The following is a 25,972-nucleotide window of genomic DNA, read 5'->3' on the forward strand; positions in this document are numbered from 1 at the left end:
TCTAAAGTAAATTTTTTTTAAATCTCGACCTAATACTGCAAAATGATAACTTTTTTTAAGATTTATTTATTTGTCAGAGAGAGAGCGCACAAGCAGGGGGAGTGGCAGGCAGAGGGAGCAGCAGACTCCCTGCTGAGCGAGGAGCCAGATGTGGAACACTATCCCAGGACCTGGGAATCATGACCTGAGCCAAAGGCAGATGCTTAACCAACTGAGCCCCAGGCATCCCAAAATGTTAACCTTTTTAAATCTAGATAATGTACGTGGGTATTCCTTATGTTGTTTTTTTTCTCTGAAATTTTCTTTTAATAAATTTGATGCTATGTATTGAATCCACATATATGTAAAATTCTAGACTAATTAATGTAGAACTTGCTTAACTAAGAAAATTGTGGAATTAGAATAAGAAAATACTGCAGATACTAACCACAATAATAGCTTAGTAAAAAAATTCATTGTTAACAAAGCTATAGGTCACAAAACTGTTTCTTTTAACTATAATATTTTAAACTTCATATATGTTTCAGAGTTTCTGGGAATGGGAAAATAACCCCCTCAAGGGTGGGACTTTTGGGCTTACAGCAATGACTAGGGACGGAGTGTTGCTGGCATTTGGTGCACAGGATCTAAAGATGGTAAGTGTTAGGGAGGGATACCAGCACAGTACCACACACAAGGCATTTTCTAGCCAAAAATGGCAGTCTTGCTCCTATGGAGAAAGGGGGATGATGACTACCTCTATCTGATCAATCTGTCATTCCAAATATGAAGACATATTCTAGGCTGTGGTGGGAACACATGGCCTTACCATTACAGAATGACATCATTGTGGCGCATCTGAACACTAAGAGGCACTGCCAAAAAGAATAGCATAAGTATCTACTCAAACATTACATGTGCACACACCACAACCAAACAATCAAATTTCCAGGAATCTCTGCTAGGAAACTCTCAGCATGAGTGTGTAAAGATAACTATACAACAATTTTCAGTGTAATGTTTTATTATAATAGCAAAAAAAATAGAAAACTCTATTTGTCAGGTCAGGTTGCCATAACAACACAGATTGCGTGGCTTAAACAACAGGACTTTATTTCTCTCAGTTTTAGAGGTTGGAAGTCCAAGGTCAGCGTGCTGGCCATTTTAGTTAGTGATGAGGTCCCCTCCTGGCTTGTAGATAGCCACCTTCTCACTGTGCTCTTACACGGTGGGGAGAGACAGAGAGAGTGCACACACTTATAATTCACAAGGTATTGGTTATTTTTTTATTAAATGCCAGAACTGTTGAACTTTACCTTGTTGGGTATGGAAATATTTTTTTATTCCTATAAATATTCCTGAGTTTTGTTCCAGAACATATTTATATTACCCATGGTATAATCATTTTGGGTCTTTCTTTTAAGCTTTGTTAGGCAGAGCTAAAGCAATGTGTCATCTAGAATTAATTTTCCCCAATACTGAAGCAAAACTCTCTGAGTTCTGAGTACCTAATACCTTTTGAGTTTTAAGTGTTCCCACTCAGGCCTTTGAGAACAGGCGCTAAACCCAACCTTTTATAAGCTACAAGGATTGTTTCTTCTATCCTTTGTGTCGTTCTTCCCCAGCCTCGACTAGTCTCCTTACACAAGTACAATGATCAGTACTCAGCTGAACATTCAAGAAGGACCCTATGAAGATCCCCAAAAGCTCACTCTATGCAGCTCTTCTTCACCAGTACTCTGCCCTAGGAACTCTACATTCCATGGCCTCCTCTCCAAACCCTCTGCTCCATCTCCTCACCTCAGGGGGGCCATCATTCCACACTTGGGTGTGGAATCCCTAAGCCAGAACCTGAAAACTTTCTCAAACCAATAAGCCAGGGCATCCATAGGGCTCACTTCATTTGTTTCCTGTCTCTTGGGGATTGGTGCCCTTCATTGCTGACATCCAATGTCTTGAGTACTGTTTTGTTTTGTTTTTTTCATATACTTAGTCAAGTTTTCTAGTTGCTTTAGTTAGAAGAGTAAATTCATCCAGTCATTCTGCCTTGGCCAGAAACAAAAGTATGGGTGTTTCCTTTTGAAAGGAAATATAAGAGAAAAAGCTTTCACAGAAAGAGGAGAAGCATAAAGTAATCATGTACAAATAAATTCCCAAAGGCTGAAACAGAGGTAATGTTAGTTTATTATATCAGAAAAACATTTCCTGCTTAATTTCCACCCCAAGAGGTAAATGATAAGTTAAGCTTTCATCAAAATGTATTCAGTTTCTTTCTTCTTAAAATGGCCCTCCTTTGAAAAGCATTTGACAAAGTACAACATACATTCATAATAAAATCCGTCAGCAAAGTAAGTCTAGACAGAACATATCTCAACATAATAAAGGTCATATATGAGAAACCCACAGCAAACATCATACTCAATGAGGAAAAAGTGGGAGCTTCCCCTTAAGGTCAGAAATAAGACAAGGATATCCACTCTCGCCACTTTTATTCAACATAGTACTGGAAGTCCTGGTCACAGCAGGCAGACAACAAGAAGAAATAAAAAGCATCCAAATCAGTAAGGAAGAAGTCAAACTTTCACTATTTGCAGATGACATGTTACTCTATGTAGAGCACCCAAAAGACTCCACCAAAAAACTACTAGAAGTGATAAATTCAGTAAAGTTGCAAGTACAAAATCAATATGCAGAAATCTGTTGCATTTCTATATACTAATAATGAAGCAGCAGAAAGAGAAATTAAAAAAACAATCCCATTTACAATTGCACCAAAAATAACAAGTTATCTAGGAATAAACCTAACCAAATAGGTGAAAGACCTGTACTCTGAACATTATAAAACATTGATAAAAGAAATTGAAGATCAGACAAGGAAGTGTTCATGAATTGGCAGAACAAATATTGTTAAAATGTCCATACTCCCAAAGCAATCTACACATTTAACGCAATCCTTATCAAAATACCAACAGCATTTTTCACAGAGCTAAAACAAACAATCCTAAAATTTATATGGAACCACAAAAGACCCCGAATAACCAAAGAAATCTTGACGAAGTAGAACAAAGCTGGAGGCATCACAATTCCACACTTCAAGTTATATTACAAAGCTGTAGTAATCAAAACACTATGGTACCAGCACAGAAACAGACACATAGATCCATGCAACAAAATAGAAAACCCAGAAATAAACCCACAATTATATGGTCAATTAATTTTCAACAAAGCAGGAAAGAATATCCAATGGGAAAAAGGCAGTCTCTTCACCAAATGGTGTTGGGAAAACTGGACAGCAACAAGCAGAAGAATGAAATTAGACCACTTTCTTACCCTGCACACAAAAATAATCTCAAAACATATTAAAGACCTGAAACCATACAAATCCGAGAAGACAGCACAGACAGTAATGTCTTTGACATCAGCTGTAACAACATTTTTCTAGATATATCTCCTAAGACAAGGGAAATAAAAGCAAAAATCAACTATTTGGACTACCTCAAAATAAAAACCTTCTGCACAACAAAGGAAATAGCCAACAAAACTAAAAGGCAACCTAGGGAATGGGAGAAGATATTTGCAAATGATATACCTGATAAAGGGTTAGTATCTAAAATCTATAAAGAACTCCTCAAACTCAACACCCAAAAAAACAAATAGTCCTATTAAAAATTGGGCAGAAGACATGAACAGATATTTCTCCGAAGAAAACATCCAGATGGCCAATAGACACATGAAAAGATGCTCAACATCATTCATCATCAGGGAAATGAAAACCAAAACTACAATGAGATATCACTTCACACCTGTCAGAATTGCTAAAATCAACAACACAAGAGATAACAGTTGTTGGTGAGGATGTGGAGAAAGGGGAATCCTCTTACACTGTTGGTGGGAATGCAAACTGGTGCAGCCACTGTGGAAAACAGTATGGCGTTTCCTCAAAAAGTTAAAAACAGAACTACCCTACATTCCAGCAATCACACTACTGGGTGTGTGTTTTTTACCCCCAAAAAACAAAAACACTAATTCAAAGGAATACATGCACCCGAATATTTATAACGGCTTTATTTACAATGGCCAAGATATGGAAGGAATCCAAGTGTCCATCCATAGATGAATGGTTAAAGAAGATGTGAGACACACACACACACACGCACGCACACACACACACACACACACACACACACACAGAGGAATATTATTCAGCCATAAAAAATGAAATCTTGCCATTTGCAACAACATTTATGGAGCCAGAAAGTATAATGGTAAGCAAAATAAGTCAGAGAAAGATAAATACCATATGATTTCCCTCATATGCGGAATTTAAGAAACAAAACAAATGAGCAAAGGCAAAAAAAAAAAAAAGAAAACCAGAGAGAGAGAGACAAACCAAGAAGCAGGCTCTTAACTCTAGAGGATAAACTGATGGTTGCCAGAGGGGAGGTGGGCAGGGGAATGGGTGAAATAGGTGATGGGGATTAAGGAGTGCACTTGTGATGAGCACTGGGTGTTATACTGAAGTGTCAAATTACTATGTTATACACCTGAAACTAATATAACACTGTATGTTAACTAAATTGGAATTTAAATAGATAGATGAAAGAAAGAAAGAAAGAAAGAAAGAAAGAAAGAAAGAAAGAAAGAAAGAAAGAGAGAAAGAAAAATTTTAAATACCTAAACACCAATAAAAATATGGCCCTCCTTTGGTCCTCCAACATCCTGAGTTTTCTCATGTTATCATTATCTTTATTCCTCACTTATAGGGAAACTAGTTTCCACTATTGAGATATAAAATATGAACTCAGTGCCTCTGATAGTAGAAGAAATCCTCTTGCAATTCATGTCATGGTGGGTGCCTAAAGGATAAAGACTGGATGGGGAATTCTGGAATTTAAGCAATGTAATATTATAAGTCATGAGATGTCAAGAATTTCTGAGAAAAATAAGGATTGAACTATACATCAGAAAAAAACAAATATCAAAATCCTCCCTTCTTATCACTTTTGTTAATAACTTAGCTATGGGATGTAGGTTGCTATGTGAATGAAGATGAACTAGGATAAAATTGTAATGTATTCTGTACTGTGCCCAGAGCTTCATATATAATATCCATGTAAAGTTTCTTTTTGTAAGTCTGTTTGAAAGCAGGACATAACCTATTCCCTCATAATGCCTATCAGCAAAATATATTTGAGCAAAACTGATCTCTGTTTTCTGAAGGCAGTCCTGGAAGTCTAGATACAATAGACCTGTTGGTGCCGGTCACATGGACATGTTGAGTTTGAAATTCATACGGAATACCCAGGTGGAAATGTCAAGGAATCAGTTAAACTGATCTTTCTAGAGTTCAGGATGGAGTCTGGACTGGAGATATGATGTGGGTATCATCAGCGTGGAAAACAAAATTCCAGTCTTGAGAAGGGATGCAGTCAGCCAAGAGCAGGAATTGAAGAAAGCTAAGGGCACAATCCTGAGGACATACTACTTATGGACCAGGAAGAGGAAAAAGAATAACAAAACGAAGTTTCCAGATAGGTATGGGGGAAAAAATCTATGGAAGACTAACAATATTAAGGGGACAGAAAGTTTCAAAGCAGAGGCACTGGCTTACTGTGTCAGATGCTATAGGCAGGTCACATGGAGGACAGAAAAGGGACCAAAATATTCCGTTACTAGAAGGTGACTCCTGGTACTGGTGACAGAAGTTTCAGGGCAAACTGAAAGATGATTACAGTTTTATAGAACTTGTTTTTAAAGATTGTATTCATCTGAGAGGGAGAGAGCAGGGGGAGGAGGACGGGAGGAGGAGGGGAGAACGAGGCTCCCCACCGAGCAGGGAGCCTGACGTGGGACTCGATCCCAGGATCATGACCTGAGCTGAAGGCTGATGCTTAACTGACGGAGCCACCCAGGCATCCCAAGTTTTATAGAACTTTTTAAAAGCTGAAGTAAACATGATCAAAGAGCCACTCATTTAACTTGTCTGATATAATTAAATTCCAATAACCAATCTTTTAACTTCTCTTTTATATTTCAAGGAGCTATATGGACTATTATCTCCCTAAAATTTTATGAAGATGACTTCTCACTACCACGAATTGAATTTACTTATTCACATGGATGGAACTGGAAGGGATTGTGCTAAGTGAAGTAAGTCAAGCAGAGAAAGACAATTATCCTATGGTTTCCCTCATATGTGGAACATAAGCAATAGCACAGAGGACCATAGGGGAAGGGAGGGAAATCTGAAGGGGGAGAAATCAGAGAGGGAGACAAGCCATGAGAGACTGGGCCCCGGGAAACAAACTGAGGGTTTCAGAGGGGAGAAGGGTGAGGGGATGGGTTACAGGGTGATGGGTATTAAGGAAGGCACGTGTTGTGATGAGCACTGGGTGTTATATGCAACTAATGAATCATTAAACACTACATCAAAAACTAATGATGTACTATACAGTGGCTAAATGAACATAATAATAATTTTAAAAAACTTACTTATTCACAGGCTAGGTTTCAAAGTAAACCAAGTGGAGAAATCAAGAAATTTTTCATTTTATTCATGCAGAATTTTTTTCCTGAGGCTCAGATAAACAGGGTTTGCCTTCACCCACCCTAACACACGTCTCCTCATTATCCTGTTCTCTGATGATGAAAAGAGGCCCAGGAATCAGGGCCAAATGCATGTCTTCATCTTCAAAATACTTTTTAAATATCATACTTCAAGATATCACAAAAATGAATGTTTAATGCCATTTTACAAGAAGGAGTTGAATGTTGTCGGTAGACCTAGGAATTATTCAAACTGCAGCATATACTGTGGAGATATATATATATATATATATATATATATATATATATATATATATGTCAGAGTAGAGAGAATAATAAGCAGAACTTTCACCATGGGTAATTCTCATATTTCAATGAATTAACAAAAAATCAAACTTGATAAAAATCAAGTAATTCCATTTAAACTAGTTTGATTATAGGGGCGCCTGGGTGGCACAGCGGTTGAGCGTCTGCCTTCGGCTCAGGGCGTGATCCCAGCGTTATGGGATCGAGCCCCACATCAGGCTCCTCTGCTATAAGCCTGCTTCTTCCTCTCCCACTCCCCCTGCTTGTGTTCCCTCTCTCGCTGGCTGTCTCTATCTCTGTCAAATAAATAAATAAAATCTTTAAAAAAAATAAAGTAGTTTGATTATAATGAAGTATGTTTGATTAACTCATATAAACAAAGGATATAATAAGCTGTCATTTTACAAATAGTTGAAAACACTAGTTTTCTTCATTGTAAAGCTGAGAGGAGATAGAAAGAAATTTTATTCTTCTTTTTTTTTTAAAGATTTTACTTATTAATTTGACAGAGAGAGAGACAGCCAGCGAGAGAGGGAACACAAGCAGGGGGAGTGGGAGAGGAAGAAGCAGGCTCCCGGTGGAGGAGCCTGATGTGGGGCTCCATCCCAGCATGCCAGGATCACGCCCTGAGCCGAAGGCAGATGCTTAACGACTGTGCCACCCAGGCGCCCCCAGAAAGAAATTTTATTCTGTCATAACTTTCTTGTAAGTTGAATCTGAAAATTTAAAGTTTCATATCAATGTGTCAAGAGTACAGATGCTGAGAAGAAGAAATTAAAAAGAATTAAGAGATTGAATTTATTTTTTTCTGGGAGAAAATACATTAAAAACTCAGACGTAACAAGTTAAACCACTGGTATAACATTGATTTATGTAGCTATTGCTACGGGCTGATTGTATTCCTTCCCCCCAGATATCATATGATGAAGTCTCCCAATCCCCAGTACCTCAGAATGTGACAGTATTTGGACGTAGGGTCTTTAAAAAGGTTTTTGAAAATGAGGTAGCCTCATTAAGTCAAAATGAGGCCCTTGGGGTGGGCCCTAATGCAATAAAACTGGTGTCCTTATAAAAAAGAAGAGATTAGGATATAAACATTAATGAAGAATATGCACCGTCTCCCTATTGCCCATAGAACAAAATCCAGACTTCCCGGTATAGCATTCAGTGCTCCCTGCAATATGGACCCAACACCATTACTTCCCTTGGCCTCTAATCCAGTTGTTATCACAAGCTTATTAGACCAGATGAGTTTTGTGTTCTCTCCTTCACTCCACCTCTCTCCTTGTACCAGGAATGCCCTCTTGGCTCTCCTCTGCTAATCACCCATACCCATCAATCAAGGCCCAGCCCATGACCTACCTATAACTCTATCTGTACCATTCAGTTGCTACTTAATCTAAAACTGAAGTTTTAAAGTTTTAAGTCAGATTGCATACTGACTTTTAATAGCTCTTTCTCCAAATATACCTTTCTTTAAAAACAGAAAATTATTAGACCTAAATTTCCACTGATGCTATCCACATTGTCGATGCTTCCTCCCCTAGTAATTTTCTCCTTTTTAATCATTTCCTATATTTCTAGACCTGTGCTCTCAATGTAAACTGGGGGATAATATTGTCTTCAAGGTGACAAAATGGTCCTTGAGGTTGAGAAAACTGTAGACATTACGATGGTCTGTGACCCATAATGACTCAACCCTACCTGCCAAAATGTTCTTAGTATTTAACTTCTCTTGTCAGGGAGAAACCAAATTCACCTTAAAATTTAGGGTTTTTTTCTCCTCTGGATTGGGCAAAAATGAAGAAAACATTGAGAAATGCTGCTTCAGATGAAGAAAAGGATTTCTGACTGTACTAGTTTGCCAGGACCGCTGTACCAAACTTGTCACAAACATGAGGGCTGGCTTAAAAACCCCAGAAGTTTCAGAAATGTATTCTTTCTCAGTTCTGGAGGGCAGAGGTCTAAAATCAAGGTAACAGCAGGACTACGCTTCTCCCAGGATTCTGGGATAGAATCCAATCCTTGCCTCTTACAGCTTCCAGTGCCTGTAACATTCCAATCTCTCCCTCCACGGTCATGATGCTGCTTCCACCTCCGTGCCTTATGAGGACCTTGTCATTGGATTTATGGACCACCTGGATGACTAAAAATGATCTGCTCATATCAAGATCCTTAACTTATTTACATCTGCAAATACCTCTTCCAAATAAGGAAACATTCACAGATTCCTAGGATTTGATGTGGACATATCTTTTAGGGACCACCAATCAGTCACTACCCTGAAAAATAGAGATCCTAATTATAAGGAGACAAAGGGTAGGAAAAGTGTTGCCTGGACGGCTGCCTGACTCCCTGATTTGTTACGAGCGCGTGTGTCAGCCAGTCGGTCCTCAGCAGTTTGTAACATAATACGCTATTGTTAAAGGAGGCCCTTAGACCCAGATGGCTGTAATGTCTGGGTAGCCTACATAAGCAAACCAAAACCTAAGCCAGAGTCAATTCCTGTAAATGTGCTTGTATCCCAGAAAACAAAATTTAAGAGCAACCAATCACAGGGCGCCTGGGTGGCTCAGCTGGTTGAACGTCTTGCCTTCGGCTGGGTCATGATCCCAGGGTCCTCGGACCGAGTCCCGTGTTGGGCTCCCTGCTCAGCTGGGAGTCTGCTTCTCCCTCTTCTTCTGCCCCTGCCTCTCCCCCCAGCCTGCGCTCACTCTCTCTCTCTCTCTCTCAAAATAAATAAATAAAATCTTTAAAAAAAAAAAAAAGGCAATGAATCACGAACAGCCAACTAGGTTTTCTTTTTCTTTTTTTTTTAAGATTTTATTTATTTATTTGACAGAGAGAGAAACAGCCAGCGAGAGAGGGAACACAAGCAGGGGGAGTGGGAGAGGAAGAAGCAGGATCCCAGGGGAGGAGCCTGATGTGGGGCTCGATCCCAGAATGCCAGGATCACGCCCGAGCGGAAGGCAGATACTTAACGACTGACCCGCCCAGGTGCCCCTAGGTTTTCTTAAATGAGGCACCTGCTTAACCTGTGGCCAAATAATTCCCTTGCTTTGCTTCTGCATCTGCTCTGCAAAAGCCTTTTCCCCAACTACTGTTCGCAGAGTGCTCCTAACCACTTTTGGTTTGGCACTGCCTGATGTGAATTTATGTCCAATTTTCAACATAGAATCTCTCGAATAAACTCTTCAAAGTTTTAATATGGCTTAGCTTGTCTTTTAAAAGTTCTGGTGTCAGAAACAGGATCCAGAGGAGACCTTTGACAGCTCTCGAGGAGCAATCGGGCAAAAGCACCTGCTGAGCCCACTGTGCCCACCTCTTTCTTTGAGGGTGCAGAAAGTTCCTTTCAGATCTGAGCTCTGCAGCTTTTGCACTGTGAGCTCTCCAGCTTTGTTTGAGCATTTCTTTTTCCAGACTGGGCCCAGAGTTGGAGTTGGTCTGAGTTAAACTGGTCTAGGTACATTGTGAGGCCTCCAGTAGCTAAAATTCTGTATTAATGGAAAAAGACAAGAGAGCAAAACAAAACGGGTTCCTCTAAGTCAAAGAGTCTGGGACTCCTCCAGCTAGGATTCTGCCTGAGTATACATAGGAAAATTATGAGCCCAGAACCTGTGTTTGTCTGAACAAGTGGATGAAAATTACCAAAGATAATCTTGAATTACATTGGCCACACTGGGGAACTTTTAATTTAGATAAGCTTATCCATTTATAAAGTGCCCTAGAGAAAAAGGCACCCCAAATTTTCCAAAAATAATGGGATACATCTTTTGATTGGTATGCAGAAACTTCTAAGAGGCTAAACGAATTAAAAATGGCTTCCTAGAAATTTCTTTAAAAAGCAAATGAAAAAATCATAAATCATCTCCATAAATATCAGTAAAAAGCTTTAGGCATCAGAGCAAGTAATCTTAACTTATTCCAACCTCCAGAAACACAATTTGGATCCAACGGTTCTTTTAGAAACTAGTGGTTTTGTATTATAATACTTGTCTCATGACTAAAATTTAAAAAGTGTCTGCTATATGTTAATTTATGTCTATAGACGTGTTATAGATGTATCACTTTTCTATGTCCAGATGGTACTGGCAAAATTAATTTGTAGAACTCTATTTAATTGGCTTAAAGAAAAATAAATTAAGTATTTACATAAATTAAGTATTCTCTCAGAAATATAGAAACTAACCCAAAAGTTTTTCAAGTTCACATGATCTGGCATAATCTGGGTAAAAGCTAGTCTAAATTTGGTTGTTTTAATTAAAGCATTCATGTCTTCAGAGTTATCAACATTAAAATATAATGCAGACGTACAACTTCAATTCTACTTAGGTTTACTAGTCAAATAAGCTGATATTACAGCTGTTAGAAAATGCTGCAGCAAGAAAAATAACTTGAGATGATGGATAGCTATTTAACATTTTGTGAAATTTTCAGGAGTAATCTCCACGTCATTTTAAGGACAAGTACATTGAATAGATGAAAGTAAAAGCTTATAAATGGACTTTTCAACAATAATTATGTTTTATGTTATGTCTACTTAAAGTAGTATCTCTCAAGAGCCTAAATACCAGGGCACCTGGGTGGCTCAGTTGGGTAAGCGTCTGCCTTTGGCTCAGGTCATGATCCCAGGGTCCTGGGATGGAGCCCCATATCAGGCTCTCCGCTCAGCAGGGAGCCTGCTTCTCCCTTTTCCTGTGCCTACCACTCTGGCTACTTATGTGCTCTCTCTCTGTGTCAAATAAATAAGTAAATAACTGAAGTCTTAAATACATGCTTGTACATCAGATGGTCTCACCTGAGCTGGGAAAAAGAGAAACAAGATGAACAAGGAAATGAATAGCAAAAATCTTTCACAAACTACCATCATAACCTATGAGTTTCACAGCAAAACAAATCAACCCTTAGAGTGACTGAGGGTGGCACTAATACCAATTTTTTGGTCAATCCATCATGTACAAGAAGATGGCCAAAAGGGGAAATTGTTAAAGTAACCTAGGAGGCCATTAGACTGAGCTCCCTCTAATGCCTTGGTAGACCGTGTAACCCAGAGTCAATTCCTGTAAATGCACTTGTACCATAGACAAGGACACTAAACAATCACAAACAGCCACCTAGACTTTTCCAGATTAGTCAACCACCCAATCTGTAGCCAATCAAATCATTTCCTTGCTCTGCTTCCACATCTGTTCTTACAAGCCTTTTCCCAAGCTCGTTTCAAGCACTTTCAGTTTGGTGCCGCCTGTTTCAAATTGATAGTAACTCAAATCAATGCTTGAAAAATGTTAATGTGCCTCAGTTTACCTTTTAACATTATGAACTGAATGTGTTTCCCTCAAAATCCATGTGTTGACGTTGTAAACCTCAGTATGATGATATTTAGAAATGGGGCCTTCAGGAGGTAATTAGGGTTAGATGAGGTCATAGAGATGCCCTCATCATGGGATTAGTGTCTCTATAAGAAGAGACACCAGACACCAAGGAAAGCCATCTGAGGACACAGCGAGAAGGTGGCTATCTACAAGCCAGGAAGAGGGCTCTCACCAGAACCCGACCACGGCAGCACCCTGTTCTCAGACATCTAGCTTCCAGAAAGGTAAGAAAATAAATTTCTGTTGGTTAAGCCACACAGTCTATGGTATTTTGATATGGGAGCCCAAGCTGACTAATACACAATACAAATGAAGCCGCTTAATCCCACCGCCAGAACAAAGCATGATTACACATCATTGACAACGACTAAAACTCCTGTGAGCAGACAAATCACAAGAGCAAACATGTTTAATTCCTCTCTCTCTCATTCCGTCGGAGACATGTTCACTTAATGTCCCCAACATGGCAGGCACCCCAATTTTGGGGGGTGGGGTCTATTCTTCGGAGTTGTGAGAGTCCGTTGAGGAGCCCAGATGCAATGATCTCAGTAAGTGCAATGACAGAGGTACGTCTCAAACTGCTCCAGGCACCTAGAAGAGGCAGGTGGTGCTGCTGCTCACAGAGAGGAGAGAGAGGTCCGGCGGGTCCACCTTAGAACTGACACTGGTGCCCGTCCTAAGCAACGCAGGCACATTAAGAAACAGACAGAGGGCATTCCGGCAAAAGAGAGAAAGCATGATTCACAGATTCTGAGCCAGTCCCTTTCCTTCTTTCTACCCTTGACCCCCTTGAAAATGTTGTCATTTTTAAGATGAAGCAGTTCGCTTCGTGGCAAGATGCAGAGCATGTTTCTCTGCCTCGCTGAGCAAAGCTGGTGACCAGGTGTGCTCTGCACAGCATCTTCCCTGCACCACCCCAGCCCCAGACCTGTCACTATGAGGCACGTGTCAGCAGGTTCCATGAGCAATCCTCTTTACAGAGAGGCACAAAGCCATGAAAAAAAAATCAGGAACAATGCAGTGATGGAGAGAGGCTAGTCCTCAGGTCACCCGGGATGGTCTTCTCCAAGCATCACCAGGGATCTATTTGGCATCAGGGAGAAGAGAAGAGGCAGGCATCCCTCATGATCTGTCCCTCACATTATCTCTTCAATACATCTACCTCAAATTGCCAATTGTCAGTTACAGCATATGCAAGATATCCTCTGAGCTGCTTTGTAATCCCTTGACAATTGAGCTCTAGATTTGCAATTTGGAAATGACATGAGGGAAATATAAAACTACAGCAACAGGAGAAAAATAATAGTAATAATTCATACGTTCTTTAAATTAAGTCAATATCCCATATGTTTAACTTTCTTTCCACTAGAATAGGATCATGTTATACGTTTAGAGAAAGTATACCACTTAGAAGTGATCAGAAGTAGAAAAAATACGAAAATTTTTTCATAGAAGCCTAAAACATAATAAACGTTATGAACATCATCATTTCCAATCTTTTCTTTCCAAATGTGGGTTAAACTTATATTTGCCCATAGAGATAGAGGAGTTCCAGTCAAAGGAAATCCTATTCTAAAAGATGATTTAACATGAAACACTAATTGCCCCTAGTGAACATTAGGCTACCAGCCTACCTTCAGTTGGGTGAGGACTTTGAGAAATTTTTGCAGCTCACTGAATAAACTGTTAGTTTAATGGAATAATGGTTTTTCCATTGTCTTTCATACAATAGGCATTTGTAGGAAGCTGACCTTCTTTGGCCTAACAGTAACTCAGAGTATTGACACCATGACACCTTTACAAAGTCCTCTAACTATCCTAACAGCCTCTGTGTTGGTATTACCAAAGCAGATCTAATATCAATCACACAGGATTTCACTTACTTGCAATACCGGTGCCCTAAATTCTTACGGCAACCAAGCTTCAGGATTTTCCACGTAGGTCAGTTTTATTATACTGCTCTATTGGCCCCATAATGACAATCTCCCACAATTGGAAAATTTAAAAATATGGTCACTGCGGTAGCAGCTTCTAAAGTGGCTCAAGTAATCCCACCTCCCAGTTATTCCTGCCCTTCTGTGATCCTCTCTCCCGAGCATGGGCTTGACATACTGACCTTCTTCTAAGACACAGCATACAGCAAAGGAAAGGGGATGTCACTTCTGACGTCAGGTTACAAGAGACTGTGACTTCCATCTTGCTTGCATTTGTTGCGTTGTTCTCACTTATTCGCACTGGTGAAGCAAGCTGCCAGGTGGTAAACTGCCCCTCGCACAGCCTGATGTGGCAGAAGCTGAGGGTGGACTCCAGTCAGCGACCAGCAAGGAATTGGTGCCCTTAGTTCACTTGCGTTCAAGGAACTAAGTTTTGGCAACAGCCGTGTGAGTGAGCCTCAAAGTGGAGCCTTCCTCAGTGAAGCCTTGAGATGACTACAGCTCCAGCTGACACCTTGACTCAGCAGAGACCTTGAGCCAAAGGATCAGCAAAACTGCAGTCAGCTCCTATTACTGTCAGACAATAAATGTTATCTTAAACCGCTAAGTTGTGGAACACTTGTCATGCAACAATAAATAACTAATACAGTCACAGCAGCCAAAATAATAATAATAGCTAGCATGTAGCAAGAGTTTATTCTGTGTTGAGCACTCCAATAAGCCTTTCATCAATCCTGCAGGTGAAAGGAAACAGATCAAGCTAACTTAAACAAATAGTAATAATATCCTCAAAATAAAATTTTTTTATTTGGAAGTTATTGGATCATGTAAATGAAGAGTCTAGGATTAGATCTTCAGGTACAGTGAATTGCTCAAATGATGTCAGGAATGTCTTTCTTTCTGCCTGCCTCTCTATTCTGGTTCTCAGTGAGCTGATTTCATTCTTAAGGAGGCTCTGTGCAAGTATTGGCAAAGATAGACACCAGTGGCAGCAGGTTTATATTCTACTGGTTAGTAACCCTAGTGGGAAAAAAGCAGTACTGCTTTTCTGATAGCTTTAGCAAAATTCCTAGGGTTGACCCTAATTGAACAAGTCACACACTTGACCTGGAGCAGTTACTGTGTGTGGGCAGTAGGATGGAATTCACTAACTTGCCAAGTTGTTCACAGACCTGGAGCTGGATGCAGAGTGAGCCCTAAGCAAATCACAAGGGTTGAGGATGGGATAGATGTATTTTCCTGAAGAAAACTGGAGTTTTGTTATTAGAAATAAGGACAAAAATGGTGGACAAGAAAAAAAAAGTCCACTCCATGCCACCTCTTGTGAGCTCAGTGTACACACACACACACACACACACACAAGCACAATTCCCTTTTTCCATATATACACTTGCAAAAACATTCCCACTGAACATATTCTAAATGACATTTAAAATGTATTCACTCAGGGCGCCTGGGTGGTTCAGTCGGTTAAGTATCTGCCTTCGGCTCAGGTCATGATCCCAGGGTCCTGGGATAGAGCCCCACATCGCATTACATCGGACTCCCTGCTCAGCAGGGAGACTGCTTCTCCCTCTGCTTGATGCTTTCCCTGCTTGTGCTTCCTTTCTCTCTCTCTCTCTCTCTCAAATAAAATAAAATCGTTTAGAAAATGTTTTCACTCATTCTAAAGGAAGACAACCCAGAATCTTTTCTAGTCACTGCATCTAGCTGAAAGTCAAGGGTCATTTGGTGATTTGCACTCCTTGCAGTCTGGTTCGTGCATGGGTCCTCAAAGCTATCAATCCATGGTTAAGTGGTGCTTTTACCACAAACACTTCCAACACACAGTGATGAAGGAAAAACAGTTTGGATCCATGACATACAGCAAAGACTGCCTATCCTACCAGTAGAACAAATGCAGTGATCCACAATGTGAGCTATGACCAGGTGAGCAGTCTTGGACAGCTCCTTTATCTTACTCTTCCATGACTGTCCAAGATGGGCCCCTGTAAGAATTTCCCTCCCTGGACCTGCATACCCTCAGCCTCATTTGCACGAGGGAAGAGTGTTGGCTGGGCTCCTCCAGGCTTAGGGATTTTCTGTTCATCCTCATTAACACTTACTCAATCGGCTGTCAATCCACCAGCTTTCTGCCATTCTCAGGAGTAGAAACCAAGTCAGGGTCGTATAGATTAATAGTCCACTAACCTCCCTTCTCCCACCACACTCTGATCTGATTATGCTTCCTAGACACAAGTCCTTCAGTTCTGCCTGTTATACTCACCCTTTAGGAGATGTTCTTACTTGAGATAATGCAAAATAAATACATATTTGCCAATAAGTACTTAACTCAACTTTGACAGATCATAAAATTTTTTTTTCATGCAGATTCCCCTTACTGTAATCTCCAGGAAACTTGGTTTACCCAGAATATCAGGGAAGGCCAATCAATGCTACTATGTCACTATACACACACACACACACACACACACACACACACACACACACACGCACCTCAAATATGAAAAAATAATTTCTGCTAGGATCCCTCAGGAACTAAGTGTGCAGTGTTTTATTAGCAGATCTAGATAAAATTATCAACATATTAAATTTAAGAAGATGAAAGAATTTTTATAGAAATGGTTGTTAACTAGAAAGAAGTTTCCAAACATGAGAATTTTTGCAAGCATAGGGAGAGTGCTAGGGAGAACTTAACAAACATTTGAATGAAACGTTTCCTCCAAGGTTTGGCACAAAAATAGAGGGTGCAAAAATGAAAACCGGAGCAAGAGAAAAAGGTTGGTGGACCTAAATGACATCATTAAAGAAAAAGAGAAACAAGAATGATTTGGTTTGCAGAGTGGCTCAGAACACTGTGCTCTGGCCCTAGGATATGAAGACACGGAGGCTGGTCCCAACCGTACTACTGTATATATAGCCCCACATCTCCTAATATCTCATGCAAGCTTCCCCATTCACAAAATGCACAGAGACAAAATGGGCAGGAGGACAAAATAATCTCCTGGCTCTAAAGATTGCACAGGTCAATTTGAGAATACCAATACCACCTATTCCGTTTTCATTCAGAGTCTAGAACCAGGTCCTGGGACCCCTAGACCAATGATAGTTCAACCATATCTTCACAACCATATCTTAACTGTCAAGAGATTTATTTATGGCCCCTCTCCAAAACATTTGGTTACTTGAAGAAGTTGCCTCTCTTTTTTATAGAAAGTTTAACAGCACTATTGAGATATAATTCACATACCATACAATTCACCCACTAACATACACAACTAAATGGTTTTTAGTATATTCACCAGGTTCTGAAACCATCACTGAAATCAGTTTTATAATTTTTGTCACCCCAAAAAGAAACATTTTATTCATTGGTAGTCACTCCCCATCTCTTCCCAAACCCTCCTGCCCTAGGCAACCGCTAATCTACTTTCTGTATCTCAACATTTGCCTATTCTGGGCATTTTCTTACAAATAGAATCATACACTGTGTGGTCTTTTGTGACTGGCTTCTCTCAGCATGTTTTTAAGGTTATTCATGTTGTTGCATGTATCAGCACTTCATTCCTTTTTATTGCTGAATAATATTCCATTGTACAGATACCCTTCACTTTGTCTGTTCACCAGTTGTTGGGCATGTGGGTTGGTTCCAGTTACTGGACATTTGTGTGCAAGCCTTTAGATGTGAACACATGTTTCACTTCTCTTGCTTCAGTAGACATCTAGGAGGAAATTGCTGGATCTTACGGCAACTATGTTGAACATTTTGAGGAACTGCCAAACTGTTTTCCAAAGTGGTTGCAACATTTTACATTTCCACCGGCAATGTATGAGAGTCCCAGTTTCTCCACATACTCACTAACATTTGTCTTTGTCTGTCTTTTTAATTGAAGCCAACTTATTGAATGTAAAATCATTGTGATTTTGACTTGCTTTCCCCTAATGGCTGATGATGCTGAGCATATTTTCATGGGCTTATTGGCCATTAGTATATCTTCTTTGGAGAAATGTCTATTTAGACACATAACCTATTTTCAGTTAAATTTTGTTTTGTTTTGTTAGTTGTAAGAACTCTTTACATATTCTGGATATCATTCTCTTACCATGTATATATGATTTGCAATATTTTCTCTTGTTTTGTGGGTTATCTTTTCACTTTCTTGATGAGGTTTTTCGAAAATCAGAATTTTTCATTTTGCTGAAGTCCAGTTTACCTGTTTTTTCTTTTGTCCCTTGTGCTTTTGGTATTGTATGTAAGAAGGCTTTGTCTAATCCAAGATCACAAAGATTTACCCCTACATTTTCTTCTAACAGTTTTATAGTTTCAGCTCTTACATATAAGTCTACAATTCATTTTGAGTTAATTTTTTATGTGGTGTGAGGTAGAAGTTCACTTAATTTTTCTGCCTGTAGTTATCCAGTTGTTTCAGCACCATTTATTTGTTGAAAAGACAATTCTTTCCTCTGTTGAATTATTTTGGCACCTTGCCAAAAATCAACTGACCATAAATGTATGGATTTATTTATGGACTTTCAATTCTATTCTGTTGATCTATATGTCTATCTTTATGCCAGTACCACAATATTAATTATTGTGGTTTTATAATAAGCTTTAAAATTGAGAAATGTGAATCTTCCAACTTTGTTCTTCTTTTTATGAGATTGTTTTGGATATTTTGGGTCCCTTACAATCTCATATGAATTTTAGAATCAACCTATCAATTTCTGCAAAAAAGAAAAAAAAAAGAAAGCTGAAAGAAAAGAAAAAAGGAAGCTGAGATGTTGATAGGGATTGTGTCTGTTTTGTATACCAATTCTGGAGGCCTGGGGTCATTTTACAAAAGGAAACTTCTCCAGTTCATAATCCCTAGTAATACACACCTGACATCTTTACCTCTGTGCACCCCCAGACCCAGCAAGGGCTACTTAAGCATTAGGTATCCCTTGAGAGAAAGGTATTATGTCCTACTTTTTTCCACTCTGTTTAATCATCTTTGTTTCTAAGGCACTTCACAAATGTGAAGTACGATGTTAGAAGCCAACTCTTGGCTGAATCATTACATGACTAGTTACTTCATAAGAAAAATCACTTTAATTCTACATGATATTAAGTTGTAATAATCCTTGGGCTTAAGTTTGGGTATGAGTTTAGCACACATTTCTAGCCACAAAGCTGACTGCTGCTAAAATGACCTTTCAAGAAACCTACATAGATTAAGCAGACCACCTGCCTCTTGTTTGCATAGCCCAAGATTACCAAGTACTAGTCCCTGTCGTGCACAACTAATGCAGAATTTTGCAGAACAATCTATTCCCTTTATCATTATATCCTAAGTAATATATCACTTAATATCATTTCTTTCAATTTTGTTTTAGGATTAAATTGGAATTAGGAGTTCATTGCTGCCTGTAGGGGGCAGTCGTAACATACCTAGACATTCAAAATAGGAGGCTCAACCTGGAATAGAACACTAGTGGATAAGCCGCTGATCCACAAAACAGATAATCCTTTTGCTTCAGATAGTGTAACTTTCTAGGGAGGTCCCCAGCTGACTGACAGATGGCCCAACATCAGCCAAACAAAGAGAAATAGAGTGGACCCTGGGCTAGTGTTGTTAAAATCAAGCTGCAGGACTCATTTGGAACTTTATTGTAAAAACATGCCCACTCCTTCCCAAGACAACCAAAAGTGCCTCCAGAAACATTTCTCCAGGCCATCTATGTGGAAGCAGTTTCTGCCCCCGCCTAGGGCTGAGGGATATAAAGCAAACATTCACCAAACCATGGAAAATGAAGGCAGCACCAAGGCTGTGCGTGATGTCAAGGTAAGACAATCTTCACGATCCACGATCCTTTCTTGACAAGGAAAAGGTTTATCCGGAAAGAATATAAAACCATAAGCAAGCTTTCATACTGTTTCTCACTTTATCTTACCGAGGATTTATCAAAATGTTTTCAAGCTGACCCTAAGAGAAAAACCAGAACCTTGATAATAATTACTAGATCTGTCCAGTTTTCTCCAACCTAAACAGCTTCCCCTTCCTAAGACAAATGCTTATTTATTTATTGTTTATTTGTTTGTTTCAGGAGGTAATGTTTTAAAAAGCAGGAAACACATCCATAGATTTTTCCGACTATTGATGTTTTGTAGTTATCGTGGCTTGGATGTTTTCCTCTGAAATAAAAATTATATCCCATATAGTAATGAAAGAAAAATTGTAGACTGCTTTCTACAAAAATTGCCCAAGAAAAAAACTGACAAAATAATACAGGAACATAAGAACATTAAGAAGCTAAGGGGTGTTTTTCCTAAATTCATAGTTTCCTACAGTGAATTTTCTAAGCATGAATTTCTACCCATAGATAACACTATTTCCCTGAAGAGTGACAATGTCCCCGCTCAGTGTTGTTTCTTTGCAGTTTAAGTCTGTAAATCCTCTTAACTATGAATAGAATCATCTCTTAAAAGGTTATTCAGAGTGGAGGGGGATGGGCATGTGTTAATGCCGACCAATAACCAGAGCTCAGAAATAAACACTGCAATCATACTGCAGCAAACCTGTCCAAATACTTTATCCAAATACTTTAACACCAAAAAATTGATCTGTCCTTGTGCCATGGCTCATATCCTGATAATTATCATGTTTTATTGTCAGACATCTCATTTTAACTAATTGGCACAGGAAGAAGAAAAATGTAGAAATGTACTGACCTTCACTTTTGAGCTTTCAGACAGATGTGAACAAATAAAATGCGATATCCCACAGCTCCTATTATTACCTGAGCACTAGGTCTTTAGGAAACTAAAATGAAATGGATATACTGGCTGGAAGTCCTTAATTAGCGGTCATCTAAACCTAAGTGTAGGGAACCCATGCAAAAGAGGTTTCTGAAAGGTAGAATTTGGAGGCTACTCTGAGGAAACAGACAGCAACAACAACATAGGTATGTTTTATGTGTGCATATAGATATTATGTGCACACACATATAATTTCAAAGTTCTAACTGTATTGAGGGGTATGCTTTAAGCAGGCAAATGCATCAGAAAAGTTTTTATGAATCAGCAGTACATCCTTCCACAGCATCCTGGAATGAAATGCACTGCCAACACTGGGCAGTCCTACCTACGAGCCTGACCTCAGTCGCCCAGCTAAACAGGTTCCAGCCTGTATAGCAGCAAGTGTGAGCAGTCAGGAGTGATCCAGCTGGGTTGCTACTAGCCTCTCCGCTCAGTTTTGCCGTCTCAAAAAATCTTTTTATGTTGCATCTGAATATAGATACACATATAGGTGAACATGTCCCTCTTCTAACACATATAACTCAATTCATTTTAATTCTACAAGTAGCACAGCCTCCTTACTATCTGCAAAACCTGGGCTATGTTTTGAGAAGGAAAAAGATATGCTCCTTCCTCTTTGCAGACTTACAACATATTGGGAAAGACAAACATATGAACATATTATCAAATTATCATATTATCAGCATGACTCGTGTCAATAGTAGAGGATATCTGTGTAATTACATTCTTTTGATCAGGAGCGCAGTAAGAAGTTAGGGATGGTGTATGACCGGTAGGAGTAAAACAACTGAAAGGGCCTAATGAAAGAGTGAAAGAGATGAAATTTAAGGTAGACGTGAAATAACGTCTAGAAATATAGAAAAGTAGACAGGGAGAGCATGGGCTAGAACGTGTCTAGATGTCCAGAGGCCAGTGATAAAAACCTTCAAAAATCCTCAACCTCAGCCTCATACATTATACAGAAATTAACTCAAAATGCATCAGGGGCTTATAAAATGTACAACTGTAAAAAAAAAAAAACTATAAAACTTTCAGGAAAAAAATTTTAAATCTTTGTGACCTAAGGCTAAGCAGAGCTCTTAGACACCAAAAGTATAGTCCACAAAGGAAAAATTAAGTTGAACCTCAAAATATCAAAAAAAAAAAATATTTGCTTTGCCAAAAACCCTTCTAAGAGGATAAAAAGACAACTACTGACTTTGAGAAAATATTTGCAAACTCCATGTCTGACAAAGGCCTTGCATTTAGAATAACATCAAGAAGTCACAAAACTCAAGAATAAATTAACAAACAATCCAACTAGAATACCAGGCAAAGAAAATGAACAAGAGTTCCATCAAAGAGCATATACAGATGGCAAATAAATACATGAAAAGATAATCAACATCAAAGCCATTAGGAAAACACAAACTAAAAACACAAACTAAAAACACAAACTAAAAACTATCACTACACACCTATCAGAATGGCTAAAATGAAAATCAGTGAGGGGTGCTTCGGTGGCTCAGTCAGTCAGATGTCCAACTCTTGATCCCAGCTCAGGTCTTGATTTCAGGGTCATGAGTTTGAACCCTGCATTGGACTCCACTTAAAAAAAAATTGACAAAAACCTAGTGCTGGTAAGGATATAGAGAAACTAGATCACCCATACATTCCTAGTAAGAATGCACAATGGTACAACCCATCAGGAAAACAATTTGGCAGTGTCTTACAAAACCAAACATGCAAGGATCCTGTGGCCCAGCTATTTCACTATTGGGCATTTATCCCAGAGAAACGAGAACCCAAGTTCACACAAAATCTGTACGCCAACATTCACAGCAGCTTCATTCACAACAACCAAAAACAGAAACAACCCAAAAGCCCTTCAAGGGATGAGTGAAGAACTATGGTACATTCATACTGTGGAATACTATGAAATAACAAAAAAGAATCAACTGTTGATATACAAAAGGAATGAGCTATTGATACATGGCCCTTGGATAAATCTCAAGGGAATTATGCAGAGTGAAAAAATAATAATCTCAGAAAACCAAATACTGTGTGGTTCCATTTATGTAACATTCTTGAGATAAAATTATAGAGATAGAGAACAGCTTCGTAGTTGCCAAAGATTAGGATGCAGAGAGGGTGGTGGGTGTAACTACAAAGGGGTGGAATGGTGGGACAGTTCTTTATCTTGATTTCAGTGGTGGCTACACAAACCTACAGATGTGAGAAAATTCCTTAGAACTATACACACACACACACACACACACACACACGAGTGCTTGTAAAACTCGGGGAATGTAAATCAGCTCTAGGAATCGTATCAATGTCAGTTTCCTGGCTCTGATACTGTACAAGAGTTATGCAGTTTCCATTAGGAAAACTGAGCCAAATGTACCTGGGACCACCTTGCACCTTCTCTTTTGGAACTTACGATGAATCTATAATTATCTCAAAATAAAAAGTTAAAAGAAAACAAAGGCAGTCAGACTGATGATACCAACACAGTGTTGCCTACATTTATTGTTGCAGTTCCTCCAGTTCTTTCATTTGGATCCTTCACCAGTTTTGCTGGGTCAGTAGCACTCGTGTCATGAGACCTGTGTTAGAGATGAGAAAACAACTTTGGAAATATTGTTGGTTACATGTGTGAAGTCATCTGAGTGGTGGTTTGAACCTAGGGGGTTTTTTTGGAACTGATTTTATTACTAATTCAATAGCTTCTGATAGTGATTTAGAAAGTAGGCTATAATTTCATAGGCTTGAAGCCAGACTTATAGTGTTTCCCCTGTGCATTCAGCCCAAAATACCCCAACATGGGCCACTAATTTATTACAAAATAAATTAATATCCCCGTCCACGTAATCACACACCCATCTCCAGCAGAATTTCTTTCTCCATCAGGATTTTTGCTTCCTTTCATTCAGGGCAAGGAGTGCAAGTGGGAGGCAGGGTATCCCCCGGGCCAATCACTCTTCCTAAGTGACAGACATGAGAAAAAGAGAAAGCATTCAAGCCACACTTACAAGAAGTAAAATCCATCTATCAATATAGATTTATATGTATATGTGTCAATGCATTCTTCTTCGGTAATAAACACGGTCAGAGCTTAGACAAGAAAGTTGTTTCCACAAAATCACTTTTTTTTTACCCGGAGATTGACTCTCATGCCCTATGGACTAAGCCAGCCAGGTGCCCCTCCACAGAATTATTTTTCGTATCATTCCAACATCAATGCGCCTCTAAGAGCACAGGCTTCTAAGTGCCCCCGTTCCAGACGTGTGATCCCTCAAGCAGCTGATCAAAGCACTTGTTTTGAGACGTTATGCACTAAGAGGAGAAAAATAAATGTCAAGGCCCAAAAAGGTAGCTACAAAGACAATGGAGTTTTGTGTGATGAAAAGGATACCGAAAAGAAGAAAAAAAAAATCTTAGTAAAAAGGAATTATGCTTCTGGTATCCAATACCTTAACATTAACATATTCGGAAGAGAAAATGATTTGTCTTGCCTCCATTTGTGAAAGTAAGTTCAATAAGAAGGATAAAATCGGTTCTTATTTTTTTGAAGTCCCTCTGAAGAGAATTCTGTAATAATTAGTTTAACACCTGAGATGTTCACAAACCTCTTCAGAAAAAGGTTCATTTGGAAGTTCGCTGTGATTATATCTTCCACAGTTAGCATGCAAATGTTAATTGGCAATCCTCTAGCACCTGCTCTAGGGTGCTCAGATGAGGCAAACGGAGTGTAGCTATCTTTTATTACTGTGTTGTTGTCCACTCTTTTTTTGTTTCTTAAGTTCCACCTATGAGTGAAATCACATGGTATCTGTCTTTCTCTGCCTGACTTATCTCGCTTAGCATGATACTTCTTAACTTCCAGGGTACTGTGGCGTGGCCACAGAGAGTCCTAATTATGCAAGGGCAGGACGCTACCACTTGAGTGGAAAACCCACATAGTGCTTCTTCTCTTACCTTATAATTTGCTGAAGCTCTAAATAACTGAAGACAATTGATTTATGGCAAGAGAGCTTTGAAGAAAAAAACATTATGTCCCAAGAATTATTCATAACCAAGTGTCACTGCAGCCCCATGTCTGTCTATATCACTGCTGGGAGATTCTCCCTCCTGAGCCAGAGTGTTTTCTGCTGCTACGGGTGGCTTTGGCTCTAGGTTGACTGTACTACCATGGCATACTCCTTAGAAAATAGAGGCAGTATTTTAATAATATATACCTGTGTTATATTCATTACAATATTCAAGCAGATGTCGCATTTCTGAAGTTACTGAGGTGTCACCAAAAAGAAAAGTAAGTTTTAATGGAGATAAGACATGCAGTCATTGATTTAAAAAGGGAGAGAGGGAGGGAGATTTAAGAGCCGACTAAGACCTTCAAAATAGAAAAGTATATTTAAGAAAGTCGGTCACAACACAGAGGAGAAAGATAAAGAAATTAAAATGATGAAAACATAATAGATAGGAAGGTCCTATCTTGGAAATTCACTTTCAGGACAGATAAAGGGAATAGATGTTAGTGGGATCTGAGTAGATGAAACAACAATCATCAAGTTTTCTTTAAACATAATTTTATATTTCCGATGTAATAAAGATTTCAGACAATACTCTAAGAAGACATATGTAGTACAAGCAAGTTTAATGAAAATAGAACTAACCCTAGAAATATCCTCATAGAATGTTCAAATGTTCGAATTTCAAAAATTAAGAGAGGAAAAAATAAGATTACCTATAAAGAAACAAGAAGGACCTTTACCTTACAATTCTCTGACTAAATAACTGAAGACAACTGAATTATAGTAAGAAAGCTTTGAAGAAAAAAACTTTATGTCCCAAGAATTATTCATAAGCAAGTGTCATTCATGCCCTAACTCAAGAGAAAGACATTGTAAGATATGCAAGTATACAGATTATGACACAGCCACACGTATAAGTCACATGAAAATATGTTTCAGAGCAATGAAAAATATGGAAGTCACAGTTGGCAAGGATTGACAGTAATTATTGAAACAGTCGCTCAGATGGAGCTATTAGAC

General features: G+C 39.0%; 1 protein-coding gene across 1 annotated transcript in view; it reads left to right on the forward strand.

The window, feature by feature from the left end:
• The first annotated feature begins 19,797 nt into the window (after positions 1–19,797).
• The window catches only part of RGS20 (regulator of G protein signaling 20), a 73,122-nt gene continuing 66,947 nt past the window's right edge, over positions 19,798–25,972 (forward strand). The window contains exon 1 of the mRNA XM_026516474.4: positions 19,798–19,962. Within this exon, the coding sequence (XP_026372259.2) occupies positions 19,798–19,962 (165 nt within the window). The remainder of the gene's footprint in view (positions 19,963–25,972) is intronic.

The sequence above is a fragment of the Ursus arctos genome, unplaced genomic scaffold (assembly GCF_023065955.2).
Source record: "Ursus arctos isolate Adak ecotype North America unplaced genomic scaffold, UrsArc2.0 scaffold_6, whole genome shotgun sequence".
Taxonomy (NCBI): Eukaryota; Metazoa; Chordata; class Mammalia; order Carnivora; family Ursidae; genus Ursus; species Ursus arctos.